The sequence below is a fragment of the Entelurus aequoreus genome, linkage group LG13 (genome assembly GCF_033978785.1).
Source record: "Entelurus aequoreus isolate RoL-2023_Sb linkage group LG13, RoL_Eaeq_v1.1, whole genome shotgun sequence".
Taxonomy (NCBI): domain Eukaryota; kingdom Metazoa; phylum Chordata; class Actinopteri; order Syngnathiformes; family Syngnathidae; genus Entelurus; species Entelurus aequoreus.
In genome coordinates, this window is record NC_084743.1 from 6,399,734 (window position 1) to 6,417,116 (window position 17,383).

Below are 17,383 nucleotides of genomic sequence, written 5' to 3' on the forward strand. Positions count from 1 at the left end.
AGTTGCACAATTCCCACATTTTTCAAGCTATTCAACATCAACACATTCCACTCATCCTGGAAATTCTAACTAACACTTTCCCAACTTCCAAACCTAATTCCGGTTTTCCTGGAAATTCAAACTTGTCAACCTATTCAAACCATTCCAACATTCGAAAAACTTCTTACATTTGTACTACATTCACTACATTAGCATTTTCAAAAAAATTCCAGCTTTTCCCACAATTCACAAATTTCCATGAAATTCCCATTGAAAAGAAGGGAAACATTTTCAAATTTCCACAACTTCCACATTTTTATCCAATTCAAACCATTCCAACTTCAAAATATTCCGCCTGTGCTCCCTTTCAACAATTATACAAAAAATCCCGGATTTCCTAAAATTCCCAGTTTTCAGGGACATTTTCCCCATTCAAAATGAAATGTCCATTTTTCAAACTTCCACAATTCCAAAATTTTTCAAGCAATTCAAACCATTCCACCTTCAACACATTCAATTCATCCTGGGAATTCAAACAACCATTTTTTCATGGTCAAAAAATTTCCAGGAATTCCCGTTTTTTTCTAACCTTCTTTCCAATGTTTTTTAGTGTGATGACTCCTTTCACATTTTTCAACCCACTTCAAAACGTTCCTCTTAGTCAGGACAAAAAAAACAAGTTGGTTTAAAAACTGGAAAAATTCCTGCTTTTTCCGAAAATCCGTAATACCCTTTTTCAATTAAAAAACTGTTACTACTTCAACATTTAAACAATTCCAACACCAACCAATTCAGGACATTCATGCTCATAATCATTTTCCAAAAAAATCCCGCTATTCCCAAAATTCCTAATTTTCCAGGAAGTTCCCATTGAAATGAGTGGGACATTTTTCCAAGTTGCACAATTCCCACATTTTTCAAGCTATTCAAAGCATTCCAACATCAACACATTCCACTCATCCTGGACATTCTAACTAACACTTTCACAACTTCCAAACCTAATTCCAGTTTTCCTGGAAATTCAAACCCTTCAACATTCAAACCATTCCAACATTCAAATTATTTTTACTTTCGTACTACGTTCACATTTTTTTTAGCATTTTCAAAAAAATTCCTGCTTTTCCCGAAATTCCCAAATTTCCATGAAATTCCCGTTGAAAAGAATGGGACGTTCTTCAAAGTTCCACAACTCCCACATTTTAAAAAAAAATCCCAGATTTCCTAGAATTCCTAGTTTTTAGGGACATTTTCCCCATTCAAAATGAATTATCCATTTTTCAAACTTCCACAATTCCAACATTTTTCAAGCGATTCAAACCATTCCACCTTCAACACTTTCAATTCATCCTGGAAATTCAAACAACCATTTTTCCACTTTTAAGAAATTTCCAGGAGTTCCTGTTTTTTTCTAACCTTCTTTCTAACCTTTTTTAGTGCGATGACTCCTTTCACATTTTTCAAGCCATTTCAACCAAAACATTCCTCTTAGTCAGGACAAAAAAACAAGTTGGTTTAAGAACTGGAAAAATTCCCGGTTTTCCCGAAATTCCGTAATACCATTTTGCAATTAAAGAACTGTTCCTACTTCAACATTTCTTGACCCATTTAAACAATTCCAACACCAACCAATTCAGGACATTCATGCTCCTAATCATTTAAAAAAAAATCCCGCTTTTCCCAAAATCCCCAAATTTCCAGGAAGTTCCCATTGAAATGAATGGGACATTTTTCCAAGTTGCACAATTCCCACATTTTTCAAGCTATTCAAAGCATTCCAACATCAACACATTCCACTCATCCTGGACATTCTAACTAACACTTTCACAACTTCCAAACCAAATTCCAGTTTTCCTGGAAATTCAAACTTGTCAACCTATTCAAACCATTCCAACTATTCTTCCTTTCCTACTACATTCTGTCAGCATTTCCCTTCCACTTGAGCATTGGAGCGTGTAGTTCCCACACCAGCTTGAATGTTCAGGTGACTTTGAACACACTTGTTGACGCTAAGCAGACACTCCATGTTTGTGACTGGACAAGCTCCCAGATTGCAACATGTTTCATCTAAAATTCCAAAAGCCCACTTGTTGCCGAGGCGTCCTGTGTGGGTTTGTTCACTTGTGAGGCTGACCCAGATCTTTGTTCACAGCTTAAAGCATTAGATGAAGAGATTAAAGTAGACGGACACAACAGAGCAACAGGAGAAATGAATATAATGAAGAAGCACTTTGCCATATTGATGCATTGTTGGGGGCGGAGCCGCGTCGCAGATGAGCAGCCCGGTAATGCACAATAACCAGGAGCATTATCATCATGCATTTTAATCCAGGAAATGCCATTATTCTTGGTGGCATGTCCATTTGCCTGCGCAGGAATCATGTCCTATCCTCTTACTCCGCCTCTGCGCTCGTGTAACCTGCTTGTTCCGTGTTAATCCACCACCGTCGGACCTCAAGCACTTTGAAAAAAGGTCCCTTAATCTGTCAATCCCAAAGGTCTAACTGCGCAAAAGAGCGATCATCCCGTCAGATAGGTTTAAAGACTTAAACAAACGGATTAAAGCGCTGATGAAGTGATAATGCTGCTTTTGCTGTAATTTAATGCATCAAAGAATGGCAAAAGTGGGGCGTTGTGCACTCACAACAATGTGCTGTTACGTCAGCCCACACCGCACAGATCCACCGAATGGTGCACACCCAGGCCATGGTCTGACACCGCACAGATCCACTGACTGGTGCACACCCAGGCCATGGTCTGACACCGCACAGATCCACTGACTGGTGCACACCCAGGCCATGGTCTGACACCGCACAGATCCACTGACTGGTGCACACCCAGGCCATGGTCTGACACCGCACAGATCCACTGACTGGTGCACACCCAGGCCATGGTCTGACACCGCACAGATCCACCGACTGATGCACACCCAGGCCATGGTCTGACACCGCACAGATCCACTGACTGGTGCACACCCAGGCCATGGTCTGACACCGCACAGATCCACTGACTGGTGCACACCCAGGCCATGGTCTGACACCGCACAGATCCACCGACTGATGCACACCCAGGCCATGGTCTGACACCGCACAGATCCAATGACTGGTGCACACCCAGGCCATGGTCTGACACCGCACAGATCCACTGACTGGTGCACACCCAGGCCATGGTCTGACACCGCACAGATCCACTGACTGGTGCACACCCAGGCCATGGTCTGACACCGCACAGATCCACTGACTGGTGCACACCCAGGCCATGGTCTGACACCACACAGATCCACTGACTGGTGCACACCCAGGCCATGGTCCAACTAGGCCTGTACAATTATTCCACATCCATATTTGCTTTTCTGCTTTGATTTTGTTTTTTCTCTCCATTGCATATTATTACTGTAGAGTATCTGGAACAAGTTTTAATGGTAGCAGCCTGCCTCTGTAGCCCCCACTCCCTCCCCTCTGTTGCAAGTCTTGTGGATTCCTATGTGTGCTTTTGGCTATTGAGTTTCCTCAGTCTGGACCCCCTCTCCTGGAGCCCAGTCTGGGACTGACCTACCCACCACAGCGTTTACTTTTTTCCCACCTTTCTAAGGAGCCCAATAAGTTGTCTGACCCGTCAGCGATCCTGTTCTGTCTCCCTGTAATGTTTGATCCTGTTCTATCTCCCTGTAATGTTTGTCTGCTCTCGAATGGGATTGTGCTGAAAATCTGAATTTCCCCTCAAGAACTAATAAAGTATACGATTGACGAATAACTCAAATAGGAGGCTTTGTAAATGGAGGTTTCACTTTGTTGTGGGGAACATTAAAGTTGGTCTCAGTAGAAGTCATGCCAAAAGGAATGGTCGTTTTTGGACACCAATCAGTGCACTCTATTATGTAAATGAGGTGGAATTCAGGTGTGAAGTGACCTTTTGGCTTCGTGTGAGTACGATCTCAGTTGGAGGACTCAAACTCTTTTAATCAACTGTGTTTAATGTTGTTGCACCACGGGAGGAAATAGAAGGAACCAGAAAGAATCTGCAGTTGTCAGCAGACATTTATGCTAACACTACGTGGTTACTAATTGGTACTATATGTGGTCTGTAACGTGGACTCTGTTCTTAACTTACTAAATGGTGTTGTATGTGGTCTGTAACGTGGACTCTGTTCTTAACTTACTAATTGGTGTTGTTTGTGGTCTGTAATGTGGACTCTGTTCTTAACTTACTAATTGGTACTATATGTGGTCTGTAACGTGGACTCTGTTCTTAACTTACTAAATGGTGTTGTATGTGGTCTGTAACGTGGACTCTGTTCTTAACTTACTAATTGGTGTTGTTTGTGGTCTGTAATGTGGACTCTGTTCTTAACTTACTAATTGGTGTTGTTTGTGGTCTGTAATGTGGACTCTGTTCTTAACTTACTAATTGGTGTTGTTTGTGGTCTGTAATGTGGACTCTGTTCTTAACTTACTAATTGGTGTTGTATGTGGTCTGTAATGTGGACTCTGTTCTTAACTTACTAATTGGTACTATATGTGGTCTGTAACGTGGACTCTGTTCTTAACTTACTAAATGGTGTTGTATGTGGTCTGTAACGTGGACTCTGTTCTTAACTTACTAATTGGTGTTGTTTGTGGTCTGTAATGTGGACTCTGTTCTTAACTTACTAATTGGTGTTGTATGTGGTCTGTAATGTGGACTCTGTTCTTAACTTACTAATTGGTGTTGTATGTGGTCTGTAATGTGGACTCTGTTCTTAACTTACTAATTGGTGTTGTATGTGGTCTGTAATGTGGACTCTGTTCTTAACTTACTAATTGGTGTTGTATGTGGTCTGTAATGTGGACTCTGTTCTTAACTTACTAATTGGTGTTGTTTGTGGTCTGTAATGTGGACTCTGTTCTTAACTTACTAATTGGTGTTGTATGTGGTCTGTAACATGGACTCTGTTCTTAACTTACTAATTGGTGTTGTATGTGGTCTGTAACGTGGACTCTGTTCTTAACTTACTAATTGGTGTTGTATGTGGTCTGTAACGTGGACTCTGTTCTTAACTTACTAATTGGTGTTGTATGTGGTCTGTAATGTGGACTCTGTTCTTAACTTACTAATTGGTGTTGTATGTGGTCTGTAAAGTGGACTCTGTTCTTAACTTACTAATTGGTGTTGTATGTGGTCTGTAACGTGGACTCTGTTCTTAACTTACTAATTGGTGTTGTATGTGGTCTGTAAAGTGGACTCTGTTCTTAACTTACTAATTGGTACTATATGTGGTCTGTAACGTGGACTCTGTTCTTAACTTACTAATTGGTGTTGTATGTGGTCTGTAATGTGGACTCTGTTCTTAACTTACTAATTGGTGTTGTATGTGGTCTGTAATGTGGACTCTGTTCTTAACTTACTAATTGGTGTTGTATGTGGTCTGTAAAGTGGACTCTGTTCTTAACTTACTAATTGGTGTTGTTTGTGGTCTGTAATGTGGACTCTGTTCTTAACTTACTAATTGGTGTTGTATGTGGTCTGTAATGTGGACTCTGTTCTTAACTTACTAATTGGTGTTGTATGTGGTCTGTAATGTGGACTCTGTTCTTAACTTACTAATTGGTGTTGTTTGTGGTCTGTAATGTGGACTCTGTTCTTAACTTACTAATTGGTGTTGTATGTGGTCTGTAACATGGACTCTGTTCTTAACTTACTAATTGGTGTTGTATGTGGTCTGTAACGTGGACTCTGTTCTTAACTTACTAATTGGTGTTGTATGTGGTCTGTAATGTGGACTCTGTTCTTAACTTACTAATTGGTGTTGTATGTGGTCTGTAACGTGGACTCTGTTCTTAACTTACTAATTGGTGTTGTATGTGGTCTGTAATGTGGACTCTGTTCTTAACTTACTAATTGGTGTTGTTTGTGGTCTGTAATGTGGACTCTGTTCTTAACTTACTAATTGGTGTTGTATGTGGTCTGTAACGTGGACTCTGTTCTTAACTTACTAATTGGTGTTGTATGTGGTCTGTAATGTGGACTCTGTTCTTAACTTACTAATTGGTGTTGTTTGTGGTCTGTAATGTGGACTCTGTTCTTAACTTACTAATTGGTGTTGTATGTGGTCTGTAACATGGACTCTGTTCTTAACTTACTAATTGGTGTTGTATGTGGTCTGTAACGTGGACTCTGTTCTTAACTTACTAATTGGTGTTGTATGTGGTCTGTAATGTGGACTCTGTTCTTAACTTACTAATTGGTGTTGTATGTGGTCTGTAATGTGGACTCTGTTCTTAACTTACTAATTGGTGTTGTTTGTGGTCTGTAATGTGGACTCTGTTCTTAACTTACTAATTGGTGTTGTATGTGGTCTGTAACGTGGACTCTGTTCTTAACTTACTAATTGGTGTTGTATGTGGTCTGCAAAGTGGACTCTGTTCTTAACTTACTAATTGGTGTTGTATGTGGTCTGTAATGTGGACTCTGTTCTTAACTTACTAATTGGTGTTGTTTGTGGTCTGTAACGTGGACTCTGTTCTTAACTTACTAATTGGTGTTGTATGTGGTCTGTAATGTGGACTCTGTTCTTAACTTACTAATTGGTGTTGTATGTGGTCTGTAATGTGGACTCTGTTCTTAACTTACTAATTGGTGTTGTATGTGGTCTGTAATGTGGACTCTGTTCTTAACTTACTAATTGGTGTTGTATGTGGTCTGTAATGTGGACTCTGTTCTTAACTTACTAATTGGTGTTGTATGTGGTCTGTAATGTGGACTCTGTTCTTAACTTACTAATTGGTGTTGTATGTGGTCTGTAATGTGGACTCTGTTCTTAACTTACTAATTGGTGTTGTATGTGGTCTGTAACGTGGACTCTGTTCTTAACTTACTAATTGGTGTTGTATGTGGTCTGTAAAGTGGACTCTGTTCTTAACTTACTAATTGGTGTTGTATGTGGTCTGTAATGTGGACTCTGTTCTTAACTTACTAATTGGTGTTGTATGTGGTCTGTAATGTGGACTCTGTTCTTAACTTACTAATTGGTGTTGTTTGTGGTCTGTAATGTGGACTCTGTTCTTAACTTACTAATTGGTGTTGTATGTGGTCTGTAATGTGGACTCTGTTCTTAACTTACTAATTGGTGTTGTATGTGGTATGTAATGTGGACTCTGTTCTTAACTTACTAATTGGTGTTGTATGTGGTCTGTAATGTGGACTCTGTTCTTAACTTACTAATTGGTGTTGTATGTGGTATGTAATGTGGACTCTGTTCTTAACTTACTAATTGGTGTTGTATGTGGTCTGTAATGTGGACTCTGTTCTTAACTTACTAATTGGTGTTGTATGTGGTATGTAATGTGGACTCTGTTCTTAACTTACTAATTGGTGTTGTATGTGGTCTGTAATGTGGACTCTGTTCTTAACTTACTAATTGGTGTTGTATGTGGTCTGTAATGTGGACTCTGTTCTTAACTTACTAATTGGTGTTGTATGTGGTCTGTAAAGTGGACTCTGTTCTTAACTTACTAATTGGTGTTGTTTGTGGTCTGTAATGTGGACTCTGTTCTTAACTTACTAATTGGTGTTGTATGTGGTCTGTAACATGGACTCTGTTCTTAACTTACTAATTGGTGTTGTATGTGGTCTGTAACGTGGACTCTGTTCTTAACTTACTAATTGGTGTTGTATGTGGTCTGTAAAGTGGACTCTGTTCTTAACTTACTAATTGGTGTTGTATGTGGTCTGTAATGTGGACTCTGTTCTTAACTTACTAATTGGTGTTGTTTGTGGTCTGTAATGTGGACTCTGTTCTTAACTTACTAATTGGTGTTGTATGTGGTCTGTAATGTGGACTCTGTTCTTAACTTACTAATTGGTGTTGTATGTGGTCTGTAATGTGGACTCTGTTCTTAACTGACTAATTGGTGTTGTATGTGGTCTGTAATGTGGACTCTGTTCTTAACTTACTAATTGGTGTTGTATGTGGTCTGTAATGTGGACTCTGTTCTTAACTTACTAATTGGTGTTGTATGTGGTCTGTAATGTGGACTCTGTTCTTAACTTACTAATTGGTGTTGTATGTGGTCTGTAATGTGGACTCTGTTCTTAACTTACTAATTGGTGTTGTATGTGGTCTGTAATGTGGACTCTGTTCTTAACTTACTAATTGGTGTTGTATGTGGTCTGTAATGTGGACTCTGTTCTTAACTTACTAATTGGTGTTGTATGTGGTCTGTAACGTGGACTCTGTTCTTAACTTACTAATTGGTGTTGTATGTGGTCTGTAATGTGGACTCTGTTCTTAACTTACTAATTGGTGTTGTATGTGGTCTGTAACATGGACTCTGTTCTTAACTTACTAATTGGTGTTGTATGTGGTCTGTAACGTGGACTCTGTTCTTTACTTACTAATTGGTGTTGTATGTGGTCTGTAAAGTGGACTCTGTTCTTAACTTACTAATTGGTGTTGTATGTGGTCTGTAATGTGGACTCTGTTCTTAACTTACTAATTGGTGTTGTTTGTGGTCTGTAATGTGGACTCTGTTCTTAACTTACTAATTGGTGTTGTATGTGGTCTGTAATGTGGACTCTGTTCTTAACTTACTAATTGGTGTTGTATGTGGTCTGTAATGTGGACTCTGTTCTTAACTTACTAATTGGTGTTGTATGTGGTCTGTAATGTGGACTCTGTTCTTAACTTACTAATTGGTGTTGTATGTGGTCTGTAATGTGGACTCTGTTCTTAACTTACTAATTGGTGTTGTATGTGGTCTGTAATGTGGACTCTGTTCTTAACTTACTAATTGGTGTTGTATGTGGTATGTAATGTGGACTCTGTTCTTAACTTACTAATTGGTGTTGTATGTGGTCTGTAATGTGGACTCTGTTCTTAACTTACTAATTGGTGTTGTATGTGGTCTGTAATGTGGACTCTGTTCTTAATTTTCAGGTGGCAGGAGAGGCCCAGGAACTGTTCTCTGTGCGACACGGTCCAGTCAGAACTGCTCGCATTTTGCCAGCCCCGCATATCGGTAAGTCTTTTTACCAACACGACCTTGCCTGAAGATGGACCAACAGGCTCTCAGGCAGACTTTAGTCCAACTTCCCATGAGACATATGTAGCCTACTATCAAAATGACTTTAAAAGTCTTATATAAGTGTTATAATGAAGGCAACACATGTAAGTGTCCATATTGACTGTATTAGCCTACTATCAAAATGTTTTATACGTACAATAGTATACATAAAAATGACAAACATGCAAACACATTTTTACAAAATCCGATACAGATTTGCAAAGTTCCTGTAATGTTTGGGTGGACCCCGGATGCAGAGTCCGAGTCATGGACACATGCGTGACTAGGCAGACATGTCAGCAATGTGTGATCTTGTCCTCCAGGTCCTCTGGAAGTGGACATCTTCTCTGACAAGAGACCCCTGCTGGGAGTTTGCAAGAGCACAGGATCTTCAGGGTGAGTTTTTAATTCCATGTCTTTGTTTCACCTGACAAGGTTATAGGAACTATGTTAGTGTGACCACAGGGAACCATGTAGTACACGTGCACTACACATAGGTGGTGCTGTCATTGACAAGGTTATAGGAACTATGTTAGTGTGACCACAGGGAACCATGTAGTACACGTGTACTACACATAGGTGGTGCTGTCATTGACAAGGTTATAGGAACTATGTTAGTGTGACCACAGGGAACCATGTAGTACACGTGTACTACACATAGGTGGTGCTGTCATTGACAAGGTTATAGGAACTATGTTAGTGTGACCACAGGGAACCATGTAGTACACATGTACTACACATAGGTGGTGCTGTCATTGACAAGGTTATAGGAACTATGTTAGTGTGACCACAGGGAACCATGTAGTACACGTGCACTACACATAGGTGGTGCTGTCATTGACAAGGTTATAGGAACTATGTTAGTGTGACCACAGGGAACCATGTAGTACACGTGTACTACACATAGGTGGTGCTGTCATTGACAAGGTTATAGGAACTATGTTAGTGTGACCACAGGGAACCATGTAGTACACGTGTACTACACATAGGTGGTGCTGTCATTGACAAGGTTATAGGAACTATGTTAGTGTGACCAGAGGGAACCATGTAGTACACATGTACTACACATAGGTGGTGCTGTCATTGACAAGGTTATAGGAACTATGTTAGTGTGACCACAGGGAACCATGTAGTACACATGCACTACACATAGGTGGTGCTGTCATTGACAAGGTTATAGGAACTATGTTAGTGTGACCACAGGGAACCATGTAGTACACATGTACTACACATAGGTGGTGCTGTCATTGACAAGGTTATAGGAACTATGTTAGTGTGACCACAGGGAACCATGTAGTACACGTGTACTACACATAGGTGGTGCTGTCATTGACAAGGTTATAGGAACTATGTTAGTGTGACCACAGGGAACCATGTAGTACACATGTACTACACATAGGTGGTGCTGTCATTGACAAGGTTATATGAACTATGTTAGTGTGACCACAGGGAACCATGTAGTACACATGCACTACACATAGGTGGTGCTGTCATTGACAAGGTTATAGGAACTATGTTAGTGTGACCACAGGGAACCATGTAGTACACATGCACTACACATAGGTGGTGCTGTCATTGACAAGGTTATAGGAACTATGTTAGTGTGACCAGAGGGAACCATGTAGTACACATGTACTACACATAGGTGGTGCTGTCATTGACAAGGTTATAGGAACTATGTTAGTGTGACCACAGGGAACCATGTAGTACACGTGTACTACACATAGGTGGTGCTGTCATTGACAAGGTTATAGGAACTATGTTAGTGTGACCAGAGGGAACCATGTAGTACACATGCACTACACATAGGTGGTGCTGTCATTGACAAGGTTATAGGAACTATGTTAGTGTGACCACAGGGAACCATGTAGTACACGTGTACTACACATAGGTGGTGCTGTCATTGACAAGGTTATAGGAACTATGTTAGTGTGACCACAGGGAACCATGTAGTACACGTGTACTACACATAGGTGGTGCTGTCATTGACAAGGTTATAGGAACTATGTTAGTGTGACCAGAGGGAACCATGTAGTACACATGCACTACACATAGGTGGTGCTGTCATTGACAAGGTTATAGGAACTATGTTAGTGTGACCAGAGGGAACCATGTAGTACACATGTACTACACATAGGTGGTGCTGTCATTGACAAGGTTATAGGAACTATGTTAGTGTGACCAGAGGGAACCATGTAGTACACATGCACTACACATAGGTGGTGCTGTCATTGACAAGGTTATAGGAACTATGTTAGTGTGACCACAGGGAACCATGTAGTACACATGTACTACACATAGGTGGTGCTGTCATTGACAAGGTTATATGAACTATGTTAGTGTGACCACAGGGAACCATGTAGTACACATGCACTACACATAGGTGGTGCTGTCATTGACAAGGTTATAGGAACTATGTTAGTGTGACCACAGGGAACCATGTAGTACACATGCACTAACATAGGTGGTGCTGTCATTGACAAGGTTATAGGAACTATGTTAGTGTGACCAGTAGGGAACCATGTAGTACACGTGTACTACACATAGGTGGTGCTGTCATTGACAAGGTTATAGGAACTATGTTAGTGTGACCACAGGGAACCATGTAGTACACGTGTACTACACATAGGTGGTGCTGTCATTGACAAGGTTATAGGAACTATGTTAGTGTGACCAGAGGGAACCATGTAGTACACATGCACTACACATAGGTGGTGCTGTCATTGACAAGGTTATAGGAACTATGTTAGTGTGACCACAGGGAACCATGTAGTACACATGCACTACACATAGGTGGTGCTGTCATTGACAAGGTTATAGGAACTATGTTAGTGTGACCAGAGGGAACCATGTAGTACACATGTACTACACATAGGTGGTGCTGTCATTGACAAGGTTATAGGAACTATGTTAGTGTGACCAGAGGGAACCATGTAGTACACATGCACTACACATAGGTGGTGCTGTCATTGACAAGGTTATAGGAACTATGTTAGTGTGACCAGAGGGAACCATGTAGTACACATGTACTACACATAGGTGGTGCTGTCATTGACAAGGTTATAGGAACTATGTTAGTGTGACCAGAGGGAACCATGTAGTACACATGCACTACACATAGGTGGTGCTGTCATTGACAAGGTTATAGGAACTATGTTAGTGTGACCACAGGGAACCATGTAGTACACATGCACTACACATAGGTGGTGCTGTCATTGACAAGGTTATAGGAACTATGTTAGTGTGACCACAGGGAACCATGTAGTACACATGTACTACACATAGGTGGTGCTGTCATTGACAAGGTTATAGGAACTATGTTAGTGTGACCACAGGGAACCATGTAGTACACGTGTACTACACATAGGTGGTGCTGTCATTGACAAGGTTATAGGAACTATGTTAGTGTGACCAGAGGGAACCATGTAGTACACATGCACTACACATAGGTGGTGCTGTCATTGACAAGGTTATAGGAACTATGTTAGTGTGACCACAGGGAACCATGTAGTACACATGCACTACACATAGGTGGTGCTGTCATTGACAAGGTTATAGGAACTATGTTAGTGTGACCACAGGGAACCATGTAGTACACGTGTACTACACATAGGTGGTGCTGTCATTGACAAGGTTATAGGAACTATGTTAGTGTGACCAGAGGGAACCATGTAGTACACATGCACTACACATAGGTGGTGCTGTCATTGACAAGGTTATAGGAACTATGTTAGTGTGACCACAGGGAACCATGTAGTACACATGTACTACACATAGGTGGTGCTGTCATTGACAAGGTTATAGGAACTATGTTAGTGTGACCACAGGGAACCATGTAGTACACGTGTACTACACATAGGTGGTGCTGTCATTGACAAGGTTATAGGAACTATGTTAGTGTGACCAGAGGGAACCATGTAGTACACGTGTACTACACATAGGTGGTGCTGTCATTGACAAGGTTATAGGAACTATGTTAGTGTGACCAGAGGGAACCATGTAGTACACATGCACTACACATAGGTGGTGCTGTCATTGACAAGGTTATAGGAACTATGTTAGTGTGACCACAGGGAACCATGTAGTACACATGTACTACACATAGGTGGTGCTGTCATTGACAAGGTTATAGGAACTATGTTAGTGTGACCACAGGGAACCATGTAGTACACGTGTACTACACATAGGTGGTGCTGTCATTGACAAGGTTATAGGAACTATGTTAGTGTGACCAGAGGGAACCATGTAGTACACGTGTACTACACATAGGTGGTGCTGTCATTGACAAGGTTATAGGAACTATGTTAGTGTGACCAGAGGGAACCATGTAGTACACATGCACTACACATAGGTGGTGCTGTCATTGACAAGGTTATAGGAACTATGTTAGTGTGACCAGAGGGAACCATGTAGTACACATGTACTACACATAGGTGGTGCTGTCATTGACAAGGTTATAGGAACTATGTTAGTGTGACCACAGGGAACCATGTAGTACACATGCACTACACATAGGTGGTGCTGTCATTGACAAGGTTATAGGAACTATGTTAGTGTGACCACAGGGAACCATGTAGTACACATGCACTACACATAGGTGGTGCTGTCATTGACAAGGTTATAGGAACTATGTTAGTGTGACCACAGGGAACCATGTAGTACACATGCACTACACATAGGTGGTGCTGTCATTGACAAGGTTATAGGAACTATGTTAGTGTGACCACAGGGAACCATGTAGTACACATGTACTACACATAGGTGGTGCTGTCATTGACAAGGTTATAGGAACTATGTTAGTGTGACCAGAGGGAACCATGTAGTACACATGTACTACACATAGGTGGTGCTGTCATTGACAAGGTTATAGGAACTATGTTAGTGTGACCAGAGGGAACCATGTAGTACACATGCACTACACATAGGTGGTGCTGTCATTGACAAGGTTATAGGAACTATGTTAGTGTGACCACAGGGAACCATGTAGTACACGTGTACTACACATAGGTGGTGCTGTCATTGACAAGGTTATAGGAACTATGTTAGTGTGACCAGAGGGAACCATGTAGTACACATGCACTACACATAGGTGGTGCTGTCATTGACAAGGTTATAGGAACTATGTTAGTGTGACCAGAGGGAACCATGTAGTACACATGTACTACACATAGGTGGTGCTGTCATTGACAAGGTTATAGGAACTATGTTAGTGTGACCACAGGGAACCATGTAGTACACATGCACTACACATAGGTGGTGCTGTCATTGACAAGGTTATAGGAACTATGTTAGTGTGACCACAGGGAACCATGTAGTACACATGCACTACACATAGGTGGTGCTGTCATTGACAAGGTTATAGGAACTATGTTAGTGTGACCAGAGGGAACCATGTAGTACACATGTACTACACATAGGTGGTGCTGTCATTGACAAGGTTATAGGAACTATGTTAGTGTGACCACAGGGAACCATGTAGTACACATGCACTACACATAGGTGGTGCTGTCATTGACAAGGTTATAGGAACTATGTTAGTGTGACCACAGGGAACCATGTAGTACACATGCACTACACATAGGTGGTGCTGTCATTGACAAGGTTATAGGAACTATGTTAGTGTGACCACAGGGAACCATGTAGTACACATGCACTACACATAGGTGGTGCTGTCATTGACAAGGTTATAGGAACTATGTTAGTGTGACCACAGGGAACCATGTAGTACACATGTACTACACATAGGTGGTGCTGTCATTGACAAGGTTATAGGAACTATGTTAGTGTGACCAGAGGGAACCATGTAGTACACATGTACTACACATAGGTGGTGCTGTCATTGACAAGGTTATAGGAACTATGTTAGTGTGACCAGAGGGAACCATGTAGTACACATGCACTACACATAGGTGGTGCTGTCATTGACAAGGTTATAGGAACTATGTTAGTGTGACCACAGGGAACCATGTAGTACACGTGTACTACACATAGGTGGTGCTGTCATTGACAAGGTTATAGGAACTATGTTAGTGTGACCAGAGGGAACCATGTAGTACACATGCACTACACATAGGTGGTGCTGTCATTGACAAGGTTATAGGAACTATGTTAGTGTGACCAGAGGGAACCATGTAGTACACATGTACTACACATAGGTGGTGCTGTCATTGACAAGGTTATAGGAACTATGTTAGTGTGACCACAGGGAACCATGTAGTACACGTGTACTACACATAGGTGGTGCTGTCATTGACAAGGTTATAGGAACTATGTTAGTGTGACCAGAGGGAACCATGTAGTACACATGCACTACACATAGGTGGTGCTGTCATTGACAAGGTTATAGGAACTATGTTAGTGTGACCAGAGGGAACCATGTAGTACACATGTACTACACATAGGTGGTGCTGTCATTGACAAGGTTATAGGAACTATGTTAGTGTGACCACAGGGAACCATGTAGTACACATGCACTACACATAGGTGGTGCTGTCATTGACAAGGTTATAGGAACTATGTTAGTGTGACCACAGGGAACCATGTAGTACACATGCACTACACATAGGTGGTGCTGTCATTGACAAGGTTATAGGAACTATGTTAGTGTGACCAGAGGGAACCATGTAGTACACATGTACTACACATAGGTGGTGCTGTCATTGACAAGGTTATAGGAACTATGTTAGTGTGACCACAGGGAACCATGTAGTACACATGCACTACACATAGGTGGTGCTGTCATTGACAAGGTTATAGGAACTATGTTAGTGTGACCACAGGGAACCATGTAGTACACATGCACTACACATAGGTGGTGCTGTCATTGACAAGGTTATAGGAACTATGTTAGTGTGACCACAGGGAACCATGTAGTACACATGCACTACACATAGGTGGTGCTGTCATTGACAAGGTTATAGGAACTATGTTAGTGTGACCACAGGGAACCATGTAGTACACATGTACTACACATAGGTGGTGCTGTCATTGACAAGGTTATAGGAACTATGTTAGTGTGACCAGAGGGAACCATGTAGTACACATGTACTACACATAGGTGGTGCTGTCATTGACAAGGTTATAGGAACTATGTTAGTGTGACCAGAGGGAACCATGTAGTACACATGCACTACACATAGGTGGTGCTGTCATTGACAAGGTTATAGGAACTATGTTAGTGTGACCACAGGGAACCATGTAGTACACGTGTACTACACATAGGTGGTGCTGTCATTGACAAGGTTATAGGAACTATGTTAGTGTGACCAGAGGGAACCATGTAGTACACATGCACTACACATAGGTGGTGCTGTCATTGACAAGGTTATAGGAACTATGTTAGTGTGACCAGAGGGAACCATGTAGTACACATGTACTACACATAGGTGGTGCTGTCATTGACAAGGTTATAGGAACTATGTTAGTGTGACCACAGGGAACCATGTAGTACACGTGTACTACACATAGGTGGTGCTGTCATTGACAAGGTTATAGGAACTATGTTAGTGTGACCAGAGGGAACCATGTAGTACACATGCACTACACATAGGTGGTGCTGTCATTGACAAGGTTATAGGAACTATGTTAGTGTGACCAGAGGGAACCATGTAGTACACATGTACTACACATAGGTGGTGCTGTCATTGACAAGGTTATAGGAACTATGTTAGTGTGACCAGAGGGAACCATGTAGTACACGTGTACTACACATAGGTGGTGCTGTCATTGACAAGGTTATAGGAACTATGTTAGTGTGACCAGAGGGAACCATGTAGTACACATGCACTACACATAGGTGGTGCTGTCATTGACAAGGTTATAGGAACTATGTTAGTGTGACCAGAGGGAACCATGTAGTACACATGTACTACACATAGGTGGTGCTGTCATTGACAAGGTTATAGGAACTATGTTAGTGTGACCACAGGGAACCATGTAGTACACATGCACTACACATAGGTGGTGCTGTCATTGACAAGGTTATAGGAACTATGTTAGTGTGACCACAGGGAACCATGTAGTACACATGCACTACACATAGGTGGTGCTGTCATTGACAAGGTTATAGGAACTATGTTAGTGTGACCACAGGGAACCATGTAGTACACATGCACTACACATAGGTGGTGCTGTCATTGACAAGGTTATAGGAACTATGTTAGTGTGACCACAGGGAACCATGTAGTACACATGTACTACACATAGGTGGTGCTGTCATTGACAAGGTTATAGGAACTATGTTAGTGTGACCAGAGGGAACCATGTAGTACACATGTACTACACATAGGTGGTGCTGTCATTGACAAGGTTATAGGAACTATGTTAGTGTGACCAGAGGGAACCATGTAGTACACATGCACTACACA

General features: G+C 41.4%; 1 protein-coding gene across 1 annotated transcript in view; it reads left to right on the plus strand.

Moving 5' to 3' along the window:
* bcas3 (BCAS3 microtubule associated cell migration factor) overlaps positions 1–17,383 on the plus strand; it is a 293,366-nt gene that overhangs the window by 24,091 nt on the left and 251,892 nt on the right. Inside the window, exons 6-7 of the mRNA XM_062067335.1 lie at positions 8,891–8,972; positions 9,341–9,413. Of these exons, the coding sequence (XP_061923319.1) occupies positions 8,891–8,972; positions 9,341–9,413 (155 nt within the window). The remainder of the gene's footprint in view (positions 1–8,890; positions 8,973–9,340; positions 9,414–17,383) is intronic.